Source organism: Oryctolagus cuniculus, chromosome 15 (genome assembly GCF_051225735.1).
Source record: "Oryctolagus cuniculus isolate XC-2025 breed Fujian yellow rabbit chromosome 15, ASM5122573v1, whole genome shotgun sequence".
In the NCBI taxonomy this organism is placed as follows: Eukaryota; Metazoa; Chordata; class Mammalia; order Lagomorpha; family Leporidae; genus Oryctolagus; species Oryctolagus cuniculus.
Genome location: NC_142881.1, coordinates 60247352 through 60265976, shown reverse-complemented (window position 1 = coordinate 60265976; position 18625 = coordinate 60247352). Strand labels below are relative to the sequence as shown.

The window sequence follows — 18625 nt, the reverse complement described above, 5'->3', positions numbered from 1 at the left end:
AATCAATGAAGCAATATAATTAAAAATAAAATAATTTAAATAATTTTTTAAAGATTTTATTTATTTATTTGAGAAGTAGTGTTACAGACAGTGAGAGGGAGAGACAGAGAGAAAGGTCTTGCTTCTGCGGGTTCACTCCCTAAATGTTGTCAACGCCCAGACCTGTACCGATCCAAAGCCAGGAGCTTCTTCCGGGTCTCCCACGTGGTTATAAGAGCCCAAGGACTTGTGCCATCTTCCATTGCTATCCAAATAATTAAATTTTTAAAAATAAATTTAAGTGGGCCGGTGGTGTGGTGCAGCCGGTTAAAGCCCTGGCCTGAAGTGCCGGCATCCCAAGTGGGTGCTGGTTCGGGTCTCAGCTGCTCCTCTTCTGAAACCAGCTCTCTGCTGTGGCCTGGGAAGGCAGTGGAAGATGGCCCAAGTCTTTGGGCCCATGTGCCATGTGGAAGACCTGGAAGAAGCTCTTGGCTCCTGGCTTCAGATCGGTGCATCTCTGGCCGTTCTGGCCATCTGGAGAGTGAACCATTGGATGGAAGACCTCTCTGTCTGTCTCTACCTCTCTCTGTAACTGTCTTTCAAAAAAATAAAATAAATCTTCAAAAAAATTTAGGCTATTAACAAATTCCAGTCTCATATTCTTTTTCCAACTTACAATTCAAGAATTAGGGGCCCGCGCTGTGGCACAGCGAGTTAAAAACCCTGGCCTGAAGCCGCCAGCATCCCATATGGGTCGCAGTTCTAGTCCCAGCTGCTCTTTTTCTGTTCCAGCTCTCTGCTATGTCTGGGATAGAAGATGGCCCAAATCCCTGGGCCCCTGCACCCACGTGGGAGACCCAGAAAAAGCTCCTGGCTCCTGGCTTCGGATCTGTGCAGCTCCGGCCATTGCGGCCATGTGGGGAGTAAACCAGCAGATGGAAGACCTCTCAGTCTCTACCTCTCTCTGTAACTCTGTCTTTCAAGTAAATAAATCTTTAAAAAAATGAATTTAGACTATTCACAAATTCCAGTCACCATATTCTCTTTCCAACTTTTAAGAGATAAAAAGATTATTGTACTGTTTATTTTATTTTCTATGATTTAAGATTCACTTACTTCAAAGAGTTACAGGGAGAGAGGGGAGAGAGAGGAGAGATCTTCCATCTGCTGTTTCACTCCCCATATGACCAAAATGGCCAGAGCTGGGCCAGACCCAAGCCAGGAGCCAGTAGCCGAATCCGGATCTCCTGCATGGGTGCAGGGCACAAGCACTCAGCCACTTTCCCAGGCACATTAGTAGGAGCTTGATTGGAAGGGGAACAGCTGGCACTTGAAGTGGTGCACCCATATGGAATGCTGGCTCCACAGAAGATGGCTTAGCACATACGCCACAGCGCCAGGACCTGCACTAATTTTATAGCCAAAATATTCTTTGTGTTTTTCTTTTTCCTACCCTGCCCACAACCACCAGATGCAAGATTCACACAGAACAGAAAGGCAGGGCCAGCAAAGTGCTGGGGAGCCCTCCACACCATTCTCCTACCTGCCACATTGGGGCCTCCTGGTTCCTCCCTGCCTGGGCTGGATGCCAGCGCTGTGGCAGCCTCCTCAGAAGTTTCCAAAAATCTCCACACTAGATTCAGCCTCCGTGTCTGCTGCAGCTTCCCTCGTGGAGGTACAATGTGAAGGGGTCTTAATAACCAAATAGCTAAGCTCACCTCGAGGGAGGGAGGGGAGAGCTGCACAGGCAGTTAAAAGAGGGAGGGTTGAACAGTATTTAATGACAAAAAAGTGAAACTTAAAGATTCAAAATGTATGGAAATCAACACTGATCTGAAAGAGAAACCCCAATGGCCCACCACCCTCTTCCTTTGGAGCTCTGTGTCAGCAGATCTTACTCCCAGGTCTGCCTCAAGCTACTGCCCCATCAACTTCCTTCTTATTCAAATATCTTTAACTCCCTGCCCTCAGGCTTATAACTGAATTCTCGATTGCCAAATTCACCATTCCTTAAATACCAGACTTGCTGGGTTTGAGAGCTGCCCCTTAGGAGAAATTCTGTAGAAAACTCTGTGGCTTCCCCACAGCTGCACGCCCACAACTCTGGATGTACTGACCATGGGGAACTCCTGGTGTCCACTTCCAGGGGACCCCCAGAGCAAAGCCCACTAGCTTCCCAGTCTTCCCATTGTTCAGGAACAATTCCATCCCTGTTTCTGTGAGTAACCAGCCCCGGAGTTCAGCATGTTTTATTCTTCTTATCTTCCAGGGTTTCGACAGTTTCACATATTTTCAAGATGGGATGGGACAGCAATGGCCCCTGTGCAGGCTCCAGCTTTGCCAGCAGTGTGGCCGGGGGCATGTTCTAGATCTCTGGCACTTCTTAGGCCTGCAGTTTCCTGAGCTGACTGAACAGCTTTATAGTGAGTATTTCTACACATGGGTGGATCTTAATGCTGCATTCACCATTTGAAAAAAAGAAAAAAAGCCCAGTAACACTCCAAGGTTCACCTGTTATGGCCATTTGGGGAGTGAACCAGTGGATGAAGGAACTCTTTCTCTCTCCCCCTCTGTAACTCTGCCCTTTAAATGACAAATTGAATCTTAAAAAAAAAAAAAAATCCAATACACTCACTGTCGATTTTCCTTACAAATTTTCCCTGAACTATAATCACTTTGATTTCTGAATAACCCTGATATACCTAATCTTTTTGCCTAATGTGTTTCACAGTTTTATTGGTTTCATATTTATGGCACACTGAGATCTAGTGAAAATTCATTGGTATTAACCAATTGCTCCATATGAGTTACATAATAATTTAGGGAAGATGTTTGGCATAGTAGTTAGGATGTTCCTTTGGACTCCAAAATCCCATACCAGACGGCCTGGTTCCAATCCCCACTAAGCTTCCTGATCCAGTTTTTTGCTTATGTGTACCTTGGAAGGCAGCAGATCATGGCTCACAATTGGGTCTCTGCCACTCAAGTGAGAAACCCAAAAGGATTCCAAGGCTTCAAGCGGAACTTGGCTCAGCACTGGCTGCTGCTGCCATATGGGGATTAAACCAGTGGATGGAGGGTCGCTCTCTGATTCTGGCTCAGTTTCTCTCTCTCTCTCTCTCTCTCTCTCTCTCTCTATATATATATATATATCACTGCTTTCCAAATAAAACACAAAAATGCCCTGAAAATTCCAGGTTATGGAATCCAATCAGACAAGATCCAGACGTGTCAGGTTTATAAATATTGTAAAAACTGTAAAACAGATGGCAAGCTCCAAAAACCCATTTTTAACAATAACTTAAACAGTCTTCAATGTTTCGGGAGCCTTGTTCTAGGAAAAGCTCTGTTTTCTACTACGTGTCACCCCCACAAGTCATCCTGCCTGGAATGCTCCCTGCTGATCACAGATAATATTCAGAGACCTTGGTATTTCAGCCAGGTTATCAGATAACTAGTTAATTCTCAATCCCACGAGGCAGCAATAAAGGTTTGGACTTTCCACATTGCCTATGCAGCCTTGGGTCTCCAGTCAATTTCTGCAATGTTCCCCCTTAAATAGAAAAACAATGTGCATCTCTGTCGCAGCTTTCTAAGAACATAAGCTCTAAGAATATTGGGCATTCACCATGCTCAGCACTTAGCTGGTGTTGCTATGCTCAGAGGTGTTTACACATTCCTAACAGAAAAATCAGAGCGCTTTCTGGAGCCAATATTTTGAAATCTATAAATCTTCCCCTCCTGGCTCCCTTCCCATAGGCTCTAACACACTCACATCTTTTCAATCTTGAGCAAACAAGACTTTCCAGAGTCCTTAGCACTCTCCCTATGTCACCAAACCATTGTGCAACTCAAGAATTCCCAACACTTGTCTGCAGGCATTAACTGCCCAACCTGGACACTTCAACCCACTGCAACCAGGTGTTTTCAGAGTCGAATACAGTTTTTAAAATTACTTGTATTTATTTTATTTGTTTGTGAGGCAGAGAGACACAGACAAATGGACAGTTGCCATCCATGGACTCACTTCCCAAATGCCCACATTAACCAGGACCAGGTCAAGCAGAAGTCAGAAGCTGGAAACTTAAACTAGGCCTCTCATGAGAGTGGCAGGGATCCAACCTCTTTTTATTTATTTGAAAGGTTGAGTTATAGAAAGAAAGTAAAAGCTTCAAACTGCTTCTTCACTCCCCAAATGGTTGCAACCACTGAGCTGGGCCAGGTAGGTGGATGCCAGGAGCCTGGTGTCCCAGGAGGGTGGCAGGGGCCCAAGAACTTGGGTCATCTTTGGCTGCGTTCACAAGCTCATTAGTAGGGAGCTGGACAGAAAGTGGTATTGCAGGCAGCAACTTAACCAGGAATGTCACAAAGCGGACCCCCAGGATCCAACCCACTTGAGCCATCACCTGATTCCAGGGTGGAAACAAGCAGGAAGCTAATCTCACACTCTGATGTGGAATGTAGGCATCCCAAACACTCCCCTAGCCAGAAAGCCCAATGCAAACCCCAAAATATCTCTTAGCACAGTCGCTCACTTCATTAAGCTCCTCCCTTCAATACTCTACCCCATTATTCTAGTTAGCCCTGCTGGATCCTCTGCACACTTACAAACATTGGAGTTCCCCTTTGCCTTTGCTCCAGTTTCCCCATTTCCTACATGCTGGTTCAACCACACCCCTGTGCTGATGCCTCCCACATCAAGACAAGATTTCTTTGCGGGCAGTATCTCTGTCCTAAAGAACAAACTCTCACATTCAACAGCCAGAGATATCATCAGCAAATTAAAATCCAACCACACCTGCCTTAGGACACGCTGGACAATATTTAAGTACTCTCAGGATCTCAGGATCGTTGAGAGGAAAGAAAGATGGAAACTTGTCTGGAGATTACATTCTAATGGCTGACAGGAAACAGATCTTCAGAACCTAGCTTTCTTTGGCCTCAAACCCTCAGAACTAGAGTGGACTCAAGTATGCAGAACTTCTAACCATTTCTGTTGTTAGAAAGAAGCAGTGGGCTGGTGATGTGGCATAGCAGGTAAAGCCGCTGCCTGCAGTGCCAGCATCTCATATGGGTGCTGGTTCAAGTCTGGGCTGCTCAACTTTGAAAGGCAGAGTTAGAGAGGGAGAGACTGAGAGAGAGGTGTTCTATCTACTGGTTCACATCCAAAATGGCAACAACAGCCATGGTTGGTCAAGGCAAAAGTCAGTTGCCCCTTCTGGGTCTCCCACGTGGGAGCAGGGGCTGCTCCTCTTCTGATCCAGCTCTCTGCTATGGTCTGGGAAAGCAGTGGAGGATGGCCCAAGTCCTCGGGCCCCTTGCACCAGCATGGGAGACCAGGAGGAAGCTCCTGGCTCCTAGCTTCGGATCAGCGCAGCTCAGGCTTCTGTTTTACTTTGTTTGTTTTTTTAAGATTTACTTATTTATTTTAAAGGCAGCCGCACAGAGAGACAAAAAGAGGTCTTCCATCTGCTGGTTGACTCTCCAAATGGCCACAAGAGTCAGGGTTGAAACAGGAGCTTCTTTCAGATCTCCTACATAGATGACAGGGACTCAAGCACTTGGACCATCTTCTGCTGTTTTCCCAGTTGCACTAACAGGGAACTGGATCAGAAGTGGATAAGCTGGGACTTGAACTGGCAACCATATGAGATATGGGAAGCATAGACAGCAGCTTAACCCACTGAGGCCCAATGCCAGCCTCAATGCTTCAGTTTTAAAACGTCAAGTAGTTGAAAAGAAATGCAATCACTCAGTTTGTTAATGAATCCACTGAAGTTTCTTCAAGCATCAGACAACACAATTGTAAGGGATTCATGCACAGCTGCAAATCTCCCTTCTGCACCTAGCTAAACATCAGCACTGCCCAGGGAGATTTCGAAATTACGGATCCTAAACTAGCTCCTGCAAGTTCCCTGTGGTCTGGAGGCTCAAACTCTAAATAATGATTAAGGGGAACTGGGAACCACTAATCCACCAGCAAAACCCACATGGTCAGGTCAGTGAATAAACCCTCCAGTTTCTGGCTCAGGGCAAATCTTAGATAAGGCCTCCAGCCACCTTTCTCCTCCCCCTCCCTATCCCCACCCCCAGCCTGGCCAAATCCTTCCACCAGGCTATTTTTAGCCATCTTGCAGTAAGCAGAAGCTTCATCCTAGAGTGCCCTTCAGTCATTCAACCCTTCCTTATCCCAATAGCCGCCCCCCCACCCATTCATCTCTCCAGAACTGGACAAAAGGCAACAATAGAATTAGGCATTTCTTTACCAGCCTCACCCAGATAAAACTGGACACTCCTTCCTTTGCTATCCCCGCACAGATCTTTATCTCAAATGTATTCACTGTGCTTCTTTGTTTGCAATGTCATCTCCATCTAGAATTTCAGCCCCAGAATCACATCTTGGGGTTGTGGATAAACTCAAATTCTTTCATTTGGGAAGATAACTGGGGACCTCTGAGTGTGGATTGGGCAGTAGCTAATTGGAGGGAATTACAGAAATAGTATGGTCATGTAGTAAGCTCTTTTTTGTTAAGAAATTTAATCTTAAGGAAAATACATTCCACTTTCCAAAGATTCACACACACACAAGAGGAAAATTGTTGAATTGAGATAATGGGTACAGTGTTGTTCACTGCATAATTCTCTCAGATTATTTTAAATTAAAAATTTCAATTAAGGAAACTGGATGTTTGGTTTAGCAGTAAAAGTTGCAGCCTGCCATGTGGACATTCCATATGGATGCTAGTATGAGTCCTGGCTACTCCACTTCCTGCTCCACTTCCCATCCAGCTCCCTGCTAATGGCATGGGGAAAGCATGGAAGGACAGCCCAGGTCTTCTGGCCCTTGCACTCATGTGGGAGACCTGGAAGAAGCTCCAGGCTCCCAGCTTCTGCCTGGCCCAGCCATGGTCATTGTAGCCATCTGGGGATTGAACCAGTGGATAGAAGACCTCTCTCCATCTCTCCTTCTCGCTCTGTAACTCTGACTTTTAAATAAATAAATAAGGGGGCCAGCGCCATGGCTCACTTGGTTAATCCTCCGCCTGCAGAGCCAGAATCCCATATGGGCACCGGGTTCTAATCCCGGCTGCTCCTCTTCCAGTCCAGCTCTCTGCTGTGGCCCGGGAGTACAGTGGAGGATGGCCCAAGTGCTTGGACCCAGCACCCGCATGGGAGACCAGGAGGAAGCACCCGGCTCCTGGCTTCAGATCGGCGTAGCTCCAGCCGTAGCGGACATTTGGGGGTGAACCAACAGAAGGAAGACCTTTCTCTCTGTCTCTTCCTCTCACTGTCTATAACTCTACCTGTCAAATAAATAAATAATCTTTAAAAAAAATAGGTAAGTAAAGAGTTGGATGGTTCACTTAAAGTTTCATTTATTTATTTGAAAGGTAGAATGAGACTGGGTCACTTCCAAAGTGACTGCTTAAGGAAGGGCTAAACCAGACCAGGCCAAAGCCTCCATCTGGGTCCATGTACTTGTCCATCATCTGCTGTCTCCTAGAAGCACAAGCAAGGAGATGGACAGGAGGTGGGACTTATCCCAGGACCTCTGATATGGAGTGCAGGCAACACAAGGGGCGGCTTAACCATTTTGAGACAACACCTACCCCCACATAAATAAATTTAAAAGAAAATAGAACTCCCATTTACACAGGGATGTTTTCAAACTCAGCTTATATTTATTTATAAATGTCATTTTAGAATAAATCTGTATAGTTCTCTATTTCAGATTTTTGTAATCTTTGTTTTCTGAAGATGAATTCTTTAAGACCAGAGTTTTTTTGTTTTTTTTTTTTTTTAAGATTTTATTTATTTATTTGAAAGTCAGAGTTACAAAGAAAGCAGAAGAAACTGAGAGAAACATCTCCCACTTGTGAATGGCAAAGCCAGGAGCCAGAAGCTTCATCTGGGTCTCCCAAAAGGGTACAGGAAACTGGACCAGAAGTGGAGCAGCCAGGTGCCCATAAGGGATGCTGCTATTGCAGTGGGAGATTTTTCCTGTTAAGCTACAATATTGAGCCCTGGACCAGAAGCATTAAGCCGCAGGATTGGTTAGGGGGAAAAAAAAGTTACATTGGATGCACCACTTTTGGTCTTTTCACCCTGACTATAGAATTGAGCATCACTAGACTGACTCCTTTGTCATCCATCACCTCTCACTGTTTACAAAATCATTGCCCTACCAAATCTCTGGCATTTCTCTATCTAGGAGGAGAGCTCCAACTCTTCTTGGACTGCATGACTCAATCCTGGCGAGTCAGGCAGAAAAATTGAGACAGGTATTACAGTAGCATCATGAAGCCCATTCAACAGTGGTTTCACACTCTATTTTCCTACCCTTCGTATTAGAAAGAAAATTTACTTATTTATTGGAAAGAGTTACAGAGAGACAGACAGAGAGAGATCTTCTATCCTCCAGTTCACTGCCCAAATGACCGCAATAGCTGGGGCTGTACCACAATGAAGACAGGAGCCTGCAACTCCATCCAGGTCTCCCACGTGGGTGGCAGGGACCAAACATTTGGGAGCACCTTCTGCTGCTTTCTCGAGAACCTTAAGAGGGAGCTGCATCGCATATATGGGAGCAGCCTACATGAGATGCTGGCATTGCAGGCAGTGGTTTAAATCCTTATGTCACAATGCTGGCCCCTCTTTTCCTCTTAGTTCACAGATATCTGTAATGATGCACATTTCCTCTTATTCTTTCCTATTCATTATAAGTAATAATTTTAAATACTTCCACATTTGGACTTCCTATTATGAAAAAAGAAAGAATATACACACAACAATGTTTGTTGAAGGATGTGTTGAACAACATCCTGAGGTGCTAAGCCTACCAGATAAGACACCTGTGCCATGTTGAGGTATCTCCAGTAACTGGGTTCCTGCAACTCACATGGGACACATGGAGTGATGTCTCTCTGCTCCTGGGTTAAGCCAGACATACATATGTGGGCATTTGGGGAGTAAACCTGCATACAGGAGACCCTGCTCTGTCTCTGTATCTCTTCCTTTCTAAGCTGTTGGCTTAGACCAGGCACAGCACAGGTCATTGCGGTCATCTTGGAAGAGAACCAGTGGATGGAAGATCTATCCCTCTCCATCTCTCCTTCTCTTTGACTTTCAATTAAATTACTACATCTTGGCGGGTGTGGGGGGGAGGTATCTGTGAGGATATCTATATCATGCACCAGAGAGCCAGAGAGGGAGCCCATAGGCTGAAAATCTTGCTCTGTGTCTCTCCCTCTAACTGTGACTAAGAAAATAAATAAATCTTATTTTAAAAAGAACAGAAAGAGAAAGAGCTCGCATTGTGGTGTATTGGATAAAGCCTCCACCAGCGATGTTGAGATCACACGTGTGAGGTTCCTGCGCTGGCTTCTGGCTGCTAACTTCCAATCCAGTTCCCTGCCAATGCACCTGGGAAAGCAGCGCAAGATGGCCCAAGTGCTTGGACCCCTTAACCCATGTGGGAGACTTTGATGAAGCTCCTGGCTCCTGGCTTTGGCCTAGCCATTGCTATCATTTGAGAATGAACCAGCAGACAGAAGATCTCTGTCTCTCCCTCCCTCTGTAAATAGGACTTTCAAATAAATAATTTTTTTAACTCTATACGTAGAAAGGCATTCTGCTTTTGTTTACATCACTGTGGAGTTTCTTTGGCCAATATTTTACTGATAACATTTTTAAACTCTCTTTGATTTAGGAGTGTCTCTTGGGGACAGTATATTACTGATATAGATTTTTTTTAAAATGCAATCTGAGTCATTTCTTTTAGCTGGTGACCATATTTCATAGATATTTATTACTGTAATAATAAATATTGACTGCAGCAGGTTTCTTGCAATATGTACTTTTTAAAATGACCCTCTCCTCTATTAATTTAAAACATATGAAACCACATTTAAGGTTTACTAGTGATGCCCTTCAGTTCTTTAAATGATACATATTTTAAATATTGACGTATTTATTTTTATCTGAAAGGCAGAGTGACCAAGAGTGAGGAAGAGACATAGACTGAGATCTTCCATCTGCTGGCTCATTCCCCAAATGGCCACAACATCCAGGGCTGGGCCAAGCCAAACCCAGGACCCAAGAACTCCAGTGGGGGCCCAGTTCCAGCCATTGCAGTGATTTGGGGAGTAAACTAGCAGATACAAGACCTTTCTCTCTGTCTCTCCCTCTCTCTTTAACTCTGCCTCTCAAATAAATAAAATAAACCCTAAAAAAAGAAGAAAACTAAATTTTATAATCATACAACCAATGAAGGGTATGAAGACTAACACAGCTGAGTATGAGACTTTTACTGAAAATAAAAGATCACCAGAAAACCACATTTCTTTTCTATCACTGCTGAATTATTCTCACCACTCTGATGAATGACAAAGTTACAACCTGACCCTAACATGCTTCTATTCTGCACCTCCCTAGAACATTGCCAAGTTGCCTTTCACTACCAGTTCTGAAACCATTTTGATGGCCACTAACAATTGAGATGACAGCAGTGGAAACAAATGGGACTCGTGAGAACACAGGGATCCTACATGAACGCCCCGAGCAGATGTGAGACATTTGGACATTAATCATGAAGCAATTCCTGCAAGGGCTCTTGGTATTTTCCTTGCAAAACTGATTCAAACAAATCAGTCTGTAAAAGAGCCATCACAGGACTGAGAGGTGGATTAAGTGTGGTCCACAACAGAGCCCAGCCAGGAGCACGCATGGCAAAGGGAGAGGCCAAAAAGATCTAACACCCAACTAACAATCAATTGAAAAACACAGCAAAAACCACAGGTTGGACCAGTAACGAATGAGACCAATGACAGGAGCTACTGAAAGGTGAGAAGATTTCAGTGGGATTCCAAAACTGCATAGAATAACAGTTGCGCAAATGGTGAGGGAAGCAGACATGCGTTGACTTCAGCTGAGAAATATGGAAGGAACTGGCAGCCAGGGAGATGATTTGAGCTTGAAGTTCAAAGGAACAAGGATCTGAGGTGGCAGCAGGCGACAAATCACACAGCAGTGTGCTTGGTCCTTGAAAGCAACCTCAGCACCTGAAATACCTCCTATATAGACTCCAAGAAGTCATCTAGAGCTACAAGTTTGTGTCACTGCAATAGTCACAGCTTCATGAAAGAGGAGACAAAACTCAGTTTACTTAACACGGAGGTTCTGTGCACCACAATGTGCCTGGGGTGCCTGTTGGGATTGACAGTTATACCAGAGGCTAAATCAGTTCTGAGGCAAGACCTTTTCTACACAAGTTTAATTAATTAAATTATGAAGTTGCCATCTGTTTGTTACTTAAGCCACTGAGAGTGTCTGTAAGTTGGGAAGAGACCTTCCAGGGCAGCAGGTCCATCTACGGACCATAGGTCTGGACACTGTCTGAATGACCTCCCTCAAGTGATTGCTCAACTATTGCTAAATACCCAAGGGAATAGGAACTACCTCCAAACAGGTCACCAAGCCATACCATCCAGGTTCCCCAACAATCACCCTGGAGGGAGCCATGGCAAAGCAAACTCGCTCGTCTTCCTTAATACTTTCAAAGATTCGTTGATAATGGATTATAGTCTATAGAATAATGCTAATAATTCTGAGTCCATACTGAAGGAGTAAGTTGCTAAATTAATGAATAATTGGAAGAAATGGGACAGTACTGCCTTCCAGTAGAATTCTCAGTAACAGATGTAGAAGGAATACTGGATATAAACTGCCTACTTACTACACACCACATTGATAATGGCTAATGAGTGATTAACGGATGTTAAGATTAGTGGTTAAAAATTATAGAAAACAGGACACTTGCATTCCAGGTATATTTCTTAATTACAAAGCAAAATACAATTTTTACCAAGAAGAAACCCAACAGATACTTAAGCAAAGAGAACAAAGTGCAACTTTCAGACCGGGCACATTACTGCTATAGATCCTTCTCCAATGCATATCCACAGATTCAGTCATGAGAAAGAATCCAGCAAACCCAATTTGAGACATGTTTTACAAAATAAGTAACTAGTGCCAATTTCATGAAAAGGCAAACAAGGAGGAGCAACTGCAGCTGGAAAACTGAAGAGAAATGATAACCAAATGCAACAGGAGACGATAGAATGACACTCACACTCAAAAAAGGGTAAAAGCAGCCAAATGGGAATTAGGACTTCAGAATAGTTAACATTGTGGGAATTTTAATATTCCGGTTTTAATCATAGTCATATGGTTACATGGTTAAGAATACAGAATGTGTGTTTTCATCTGAGGATTATGGCCAACTAAAGGATATGAATAATTCTATAATTGTTGCCAATAATTTCATAAGTTTAAAATAATATCCAAATAATATAATCAAACACGTATCATTCATAGCCCACAACCCATGTGCCTCTCCCAAGGCATTTTTCTCCCTCAGGCTTAATTCACTGTAATTATGACAGATAGGGACTTGCTAGCATATGTTTACTATGTCCACCACTCTGCTCTTCAACTTCTTCATGTCTTCAACTGGAAATTTCCTTTATTTTATTACACTAGTAATAAAATAAAAATTCTTCCTCATAGGAAGTGTCTTTTTTTCCTATTTATTTTAAATATATAGAGAAATGCAGAGAGACCGACAGAATGACAGAGACCTTCCATCTGTTGGATCACTCTCTATATGCCTTCAATAACCAGAGCTGAGTCAGGCAGAAGCAAGGAATCTTGCTATCTGTATCTCGATCTAGGCATTCCACATGAGTGGCAGGCACCCAAGTTCTTGAGCTACCTGTGACCGGCTTCTTACCAGGGTGCACAATAGCAGGCATCTGGAATCAGAAATAGAGCCAAGACTTAAACCCAGACATGCCCAAATGGGATGGGGGCATCCCAAGGGTTTCAGCCACTGCATGAAATACCTGTCTAACCGTTATAGCAAAGATCTAAAAACCTAGCAGATGCAGACAAATGAGCACAAAAGGAAACTAGTATGTAGTAGACCCATTCCCATTTAATCTATTCTATTCCCTGTAATTTCAAAATAAAACCCAAAAACATCACATGCATCATGATATATCTGATACTTCTCTTAAACAATATATTATATATTATATAATCTGTAGATTACCGGTTGGTACTGTGGCATAATAGACTAAGCCACGCCTGCTGGGCCCGCATCCCATATGGCGCCGGTTCAAATCCCGCTGCTCCTCTCCAGATCCAGCTACTGGTTTACAGCCTGGGAAAACAGTGGAAAATGGCTCCTGGCTTCAGATTGGCCCAGCTCTGACCACTGCAGCCATTTGGGCAATGAGCTAGCAGATGGAAGACATCTCTCTCTGCTTCTCCATCTCTTTGTGTAACTTTTTTCTAATTTTTTTCCCTAAGATTTATTTATTTATTTATTTGAAAGGCAGAGTTACAGAGAGGTAAAGAGGAGATAGTTAAGCTGCCACCTGTAGCACCAGCATGCTGTATCAGCTCAGGTTCTAGCTGCTCACTTCTGATTCATCTCCTTGCTACGGTGCCTAGGAAAGCAGTGGAAGATGATCCATGTGCTTGGGCCCCATACCAATGTGAGAGACCCAGAAGAAGTTCTTGGTTCCCAGCTTTGGATTGAACCAGCTCCCGCCATTGCAGCAATTTGAGAAGTGGATCTGCCTCTCAAAATCCAATAAAAAATTTTGAACAGATATTATAGAGTCATGCAATAGGTAAAAATGAAGAAAATAGCTATCATTAGCATGGCAAAATTTAAAAGTAGCAAAAATCAAATCCTGGAAAAAATGTGGAGCAACTGAAATCTCTCATAATTGCTGGTAGAGATCCTTAAACACCCACCTACTCCCATGACTCAACAATTCCACTTCTAACTATTTATTTGAGAGAAATAAAAACATATGTCTACACACAGAAACACTTGAATAAGAATGTTCCTAGCAGCATTATTCAAAGCAGACAAAAATTGGAAACAATTCAAATGTCTAACTACAACAGAATGGCTAAACAAAGTGTGGTATATTCTGACAATGGAATATTTCTTGGCAATAAAAAGGAAGAGATGACTAATACATATAGAACAACAAAATGAATTTGGGGCCAACATTATAGGTAGCAGGTTAGGCCACTGCCTGGGACAGAGGCTGGGGATCCCATATCCAAACCAGCTCCCTAATTATACACCTGCAAAGACAGCAGAAGATAGCCCAAGTCTCATGTGCTCCTCTTCCTATCTAGCTCTCTGCTATGGCCTGGGAAAGCAGTAGAAGATGGCACAAGTGCTTAGGCCAGGGTATCCACTTGGGTGACCCAGAAGAAGCTCCTGGCTCCTTGCTTCAGATCCATGCAGCTCTAGCCACTGTGGCCATCTGGGGAGTGAACAAATGGATGGAAGACCTCTCTCTCTCTGCCTCTGCCTCTCTTAACTTTGACTTTCAAGTAAACAAATAAAAGAAAAAACACAAATATAACTATTTGTGGCCTTAGATTAAGCAATAATCTTTAAAATGAACCGAAAAGCATTGGCAATCAAAGAAAAACCTAAACTAGGCATAACATTTTTAATGTTTGTGTTTCAACATTCTCAAGAATCACACATCTAATAAGGGATGGGAGTTAGGATACACAAAATTAAGAGCAATACAATAATAAAAGGTCAAATAGCTCAACGTGTCCTGAAGAAGATATACAATGGCAAATAAGAATAAGAAATGATGTTGAATATCATTTGTCATCTGAGATTCTACTTTGCCTACCCACCAGCAGGAATAAAACTTTTTAAGACGGACATTCACAAGTGTCAGCCAGGATGTAGGGAAATCAGATCCCTCCTACATTTCTAGTGGCAATGCAGAACGATGCAGCTGCCTTGGAAAAATTTGGCAGTTCCCCTAAAAGTTAAATATAGAATAAGCATATGACCTATTTATTCCACACTTTTTAAGTATAGACTCAATAGAAATGAAAACATCTCCACCCCAAAATTTGTCCATGAGTGACCATAATGAAAGTGAGGGGGTGGGGAGGAATGGCTGCCAACTGAGGAAACTCCTGGCTCCTGGCTTTGAATCGACCCAACTCCGGCCATTGTGTCTAACTGGGGAGTGAACCAGCGGATGGATGACCTCTCTCTCGCTACCTCTCATTCTCTGTCTGAAAAACTCTGACTTTCAAATAAATAAATAAACCTTTGTAATTAAAAAAAAAAAGAACATTATTCTGTGAGGAAAAATGAAAAGACATTGTGCCACATGCAACAACATGGATGAACCTTGAATATAGATTATGGAAGTGAAAGAAACCCACAAAGTATCACATATTCTGTGATGTCATTGACACAAAACCTCTACGGTGCACAAATCCACAGAGACAGAAAGTAGATTAGTGGTTGCCAAGGACCAGGATACATGAAGGGATTAGGTGGTGACAGCTCCAAGCACAAATACTTTCTGGGGTGACAAAAGTGTTCCAAAATTGATTGTGGTGATGGATCCACAATTGTAAGCATATAAAAAGTTGCTGAAAGTAGCAATTAAATGAGTAGGTTGAATTATATATACGAATTATATATCAAGGCAAAAAAACACAGAAAATACTAACCTATACCAATAAAACTCAGATCAATCCTTGTTTGGAGAAAGAATAAATTAACAGAAAGAGCCACAAAGGTGTTTGCTAGAGTGATAGAAATGACTGGTGACTTACCATGTATTTTGCAAAAGTTGTTGAATAATATTTATACTCTGAGTATTTCACTGCACGTATAATATACATAAATGGTGCTAATTACATGGGGTTAAATACAGCTATAATAATATCAATAATGCACATTTGAAAATCCATAAAGAAAATTGTATATGTTCTTACCATAGTAAATGATAAGTATTTGAAGTGATATATTTATCAGCATGGCTCAATTTATTCCACTCTGTCTTCATAAATCATGCCAATATGTAACTCCATAAGCACAAACAACTATAATTTGTCAATTTATAATTAAAGTAATTTAATGTTACCATGAAAAAAGTCAGTTTTTATATCTCAATGTATACTACATATATAAGAAAACTTCAAAGTTTGTATTAAAAGGGAATTAAAGATAATTATTTTGGTGCATAGTTTTCATAATATACTTGCTGTGGTACTCCCATACTTAATCATAGACATACTTTTATGTATTGAAACTATATTTGGAAGGATAACTACAAAACTGGAGCATATGTGTCTCTGATAACATTGCAAGAAGGAACACTGAGAATCAGGAACCCTGTTTTCAATGCCTATATCTGCTTTAATTTCTTTAAAGAAATTTTTTTATAATTTAAAACTACAGCATTTTTACATGAGTTAAGAAGGTTTCTTATTGAGTCCTACAGATTTGCTTTGCATTTTCCTCTGCTAAAACTTAACTGTGGTGACACTTTGATATGCTGCCCATGAATCACAAGATTGTAGTACACCTATGCTGTTGTCTTGATAAACTAGAAATTTTAGTTAGAGGTTATCAAATAATAACTGTGGGTTTTCTTTCTTGTATATACCCTGAAGGACAGACATTTTAAGCTTATTGACTTCCTATCATGTCAATAGAAAAGTGTTTTTCTTTTCTTCAGAGCTCTTAGTCCCAGATTGGACAAGTAAGTAGTCACTGATTTGTTATCTATTTTACTTTGTCTCCATTTAGTTCCCCCCACACACTCTTTCTCTTTTTCCTCTCAAGTTCCTGGTGAGATAAGGTTATAACCTTAGAAGATAGGACTGGGTAATGTTAAGATAAAGAAAGAATGCAGTCTATTTCACATTCCACTGAAATTCTGTATCTAGCTAGCCTCATTCCACAGTGTCTACTTTTTCAGCATCTCCATTACTATGTCTACCTTTTCCCAAACAGTAACCTGAATTCAACTTTCTCAACCACGATTATCCATTTGACTAACCATAGACAGCTTTCATTACTACTTACCATTAACAATTCTGTTAATTTACTACTTAAAACTTAAATGCAGCCTAACATACTAGTATTTGATTCAGATAAAAAGCCTCAAGGTTGCTAAAAGTCAAGAATAAGAGAAAACTTCCACTCTCAATGTATTTCCATAAAAGGTTACTTATTTACAAAATGAAGAAGAGTAACTGAATATTTTTGTAAAAATGCACAACTAGAATCTAACCATGAGGAAATATAAATGCAATGCATGATGGGATTATTCTTTGTTGTAGAAAGCTTTATAAGGATCATTAAAATTGAATAGGACTCTGTAGATAAGATAGCAACAGCGCAATAACATAGCAATGCTTATTTCCTTAGATTGGTCCTGCAGTAGTTTGGTAAGATGTTGTCACTTGTAAGAAATGCACACAGGGACAGAACTGTGGTGCAACAGGTTAAGCCACCACTGAGGGTTATAGCATTCCATATCCCGCATTGCTCCACCTACTTGAGCCTGACCACTTGGCTTCCAGTTCAGCCTCCTGCTAATGTGCTTGGGAAGATGGAAGATGAACCAAGTGCTTGGGGCCCTGCCACCCATGTAGGAGACCAGGATGGAGTTCCTGAATCTCGGCTTCTGTGTGGCCAAAATCTGGCTGTTGCAGCCATTTGGGGAGTGAACCAGTATACAGAAAATCCATCCTTTCTCTGCCTCTCTGACAGATAGAGCTAGACAGTGAAAGATACAGAGAGAAAGGTCTTCCTTCCATTGGTTCACTTCCCAAATGGCCACCACAGCCGGCGCTGCACAATCCAAAGCCAGGAGCCAGGTGCTTCCTCTTGGTCTCCCATGTGGGTGCAGGGGCCCAAGCACCTGGGCCATCCTGTACCGCCCTCCTGGGCCACAGCAGAGAGCTGGACTGGAAGAGGAGCGGAGCCCGTATGGATGCCCGCACTGCAGGTGGAAGATTAGCCAAGTGAGACACGGCACGGGCCCCAAATAAATAAAATTTTTAAAATATTTCTTAATTTTTGTGATGTCCATAAAGAAAAATGGGGGATAACAGAATGCTTTCCCCCTTCAGAGTTGAGTAGATAGATTAAATTTCTTGGACAATGAATTTGACTCAGTTTGGTGACTTAAATGTCGTGTTCTTTCTTTTTCTGACTATGAGCAGCACATGAATGAATTTTCACAATTTTCCCCTAGAAATTAGCCAATCCAGTCTTCACATGACAATGATAGTCTGTCACAGCTCATTGTATCTTACGAAAGATGGCCTGGGTAACAGCGTTCAGATGGTCCAAACTTGTTGTACTCAAGTACTCAAATATCAGAGGCTTTAAATAAACCCTGGGCAGCTGGATTCAATTTCTGATGAAACGTTCTATCCTGCAGAGCCGCTATTTCATCCTTTCCATTAAGTGAGGGCATAGATGATTTCATGGGTGCAGTGACAAAATTAACATTTGGAAATAGCTTCTATTATCTTCATCAGCAAATAAACTTCACATTTTCATAGGGTTCACAGAAACGTTTACTTCAACACAATATTGTTTTTGTACTGCCCCGTAGCGGTACACATTATTTCATCTTATTTTTCAGGGAGCCAATAATTAGGGCACCCCTTTATCTTCCATTCCCTGCTACCACCTGGTATGTTTGCAGCAGATCAGTTTAATTCCTGACTTTATCCATATGTATTTTTCCCAAACTGCTAATCTCCTCTAATT

The 18625-nt window shown here is 42.2% G+C and overlaps 1 protein-coding gene across 15 annotated transcripts in view; it reads right to left on the bottom strand.

Moving 5' to 3' along the window:
* TET1 (tet methylcytosine dioxygenase 1) overlaps positions 1-18625 on the bottom strand; it is a 118495-nt gene that overhangs the window by 40130 nt on the left and 59740 nt on the right. Inside the window, exon 1 of one of the 15 annotated variants that reach the window (XM_089314955.1) lies at positions 1523-1666. The exons of the other annotated variants lie outside the window; for them this stretch is intronic. Coding sequence (XP_089171081.1) covers positions 1523-1531 — 9 coding nt within the window. The 5' untranslated portion in view covers positions 1532-1666. Of the gene's footprint in view, positions 1-1522; positions 1667-18625 lie in introns of those variants that run through there. 15 annotated transcript variants of the gene reach the window in all.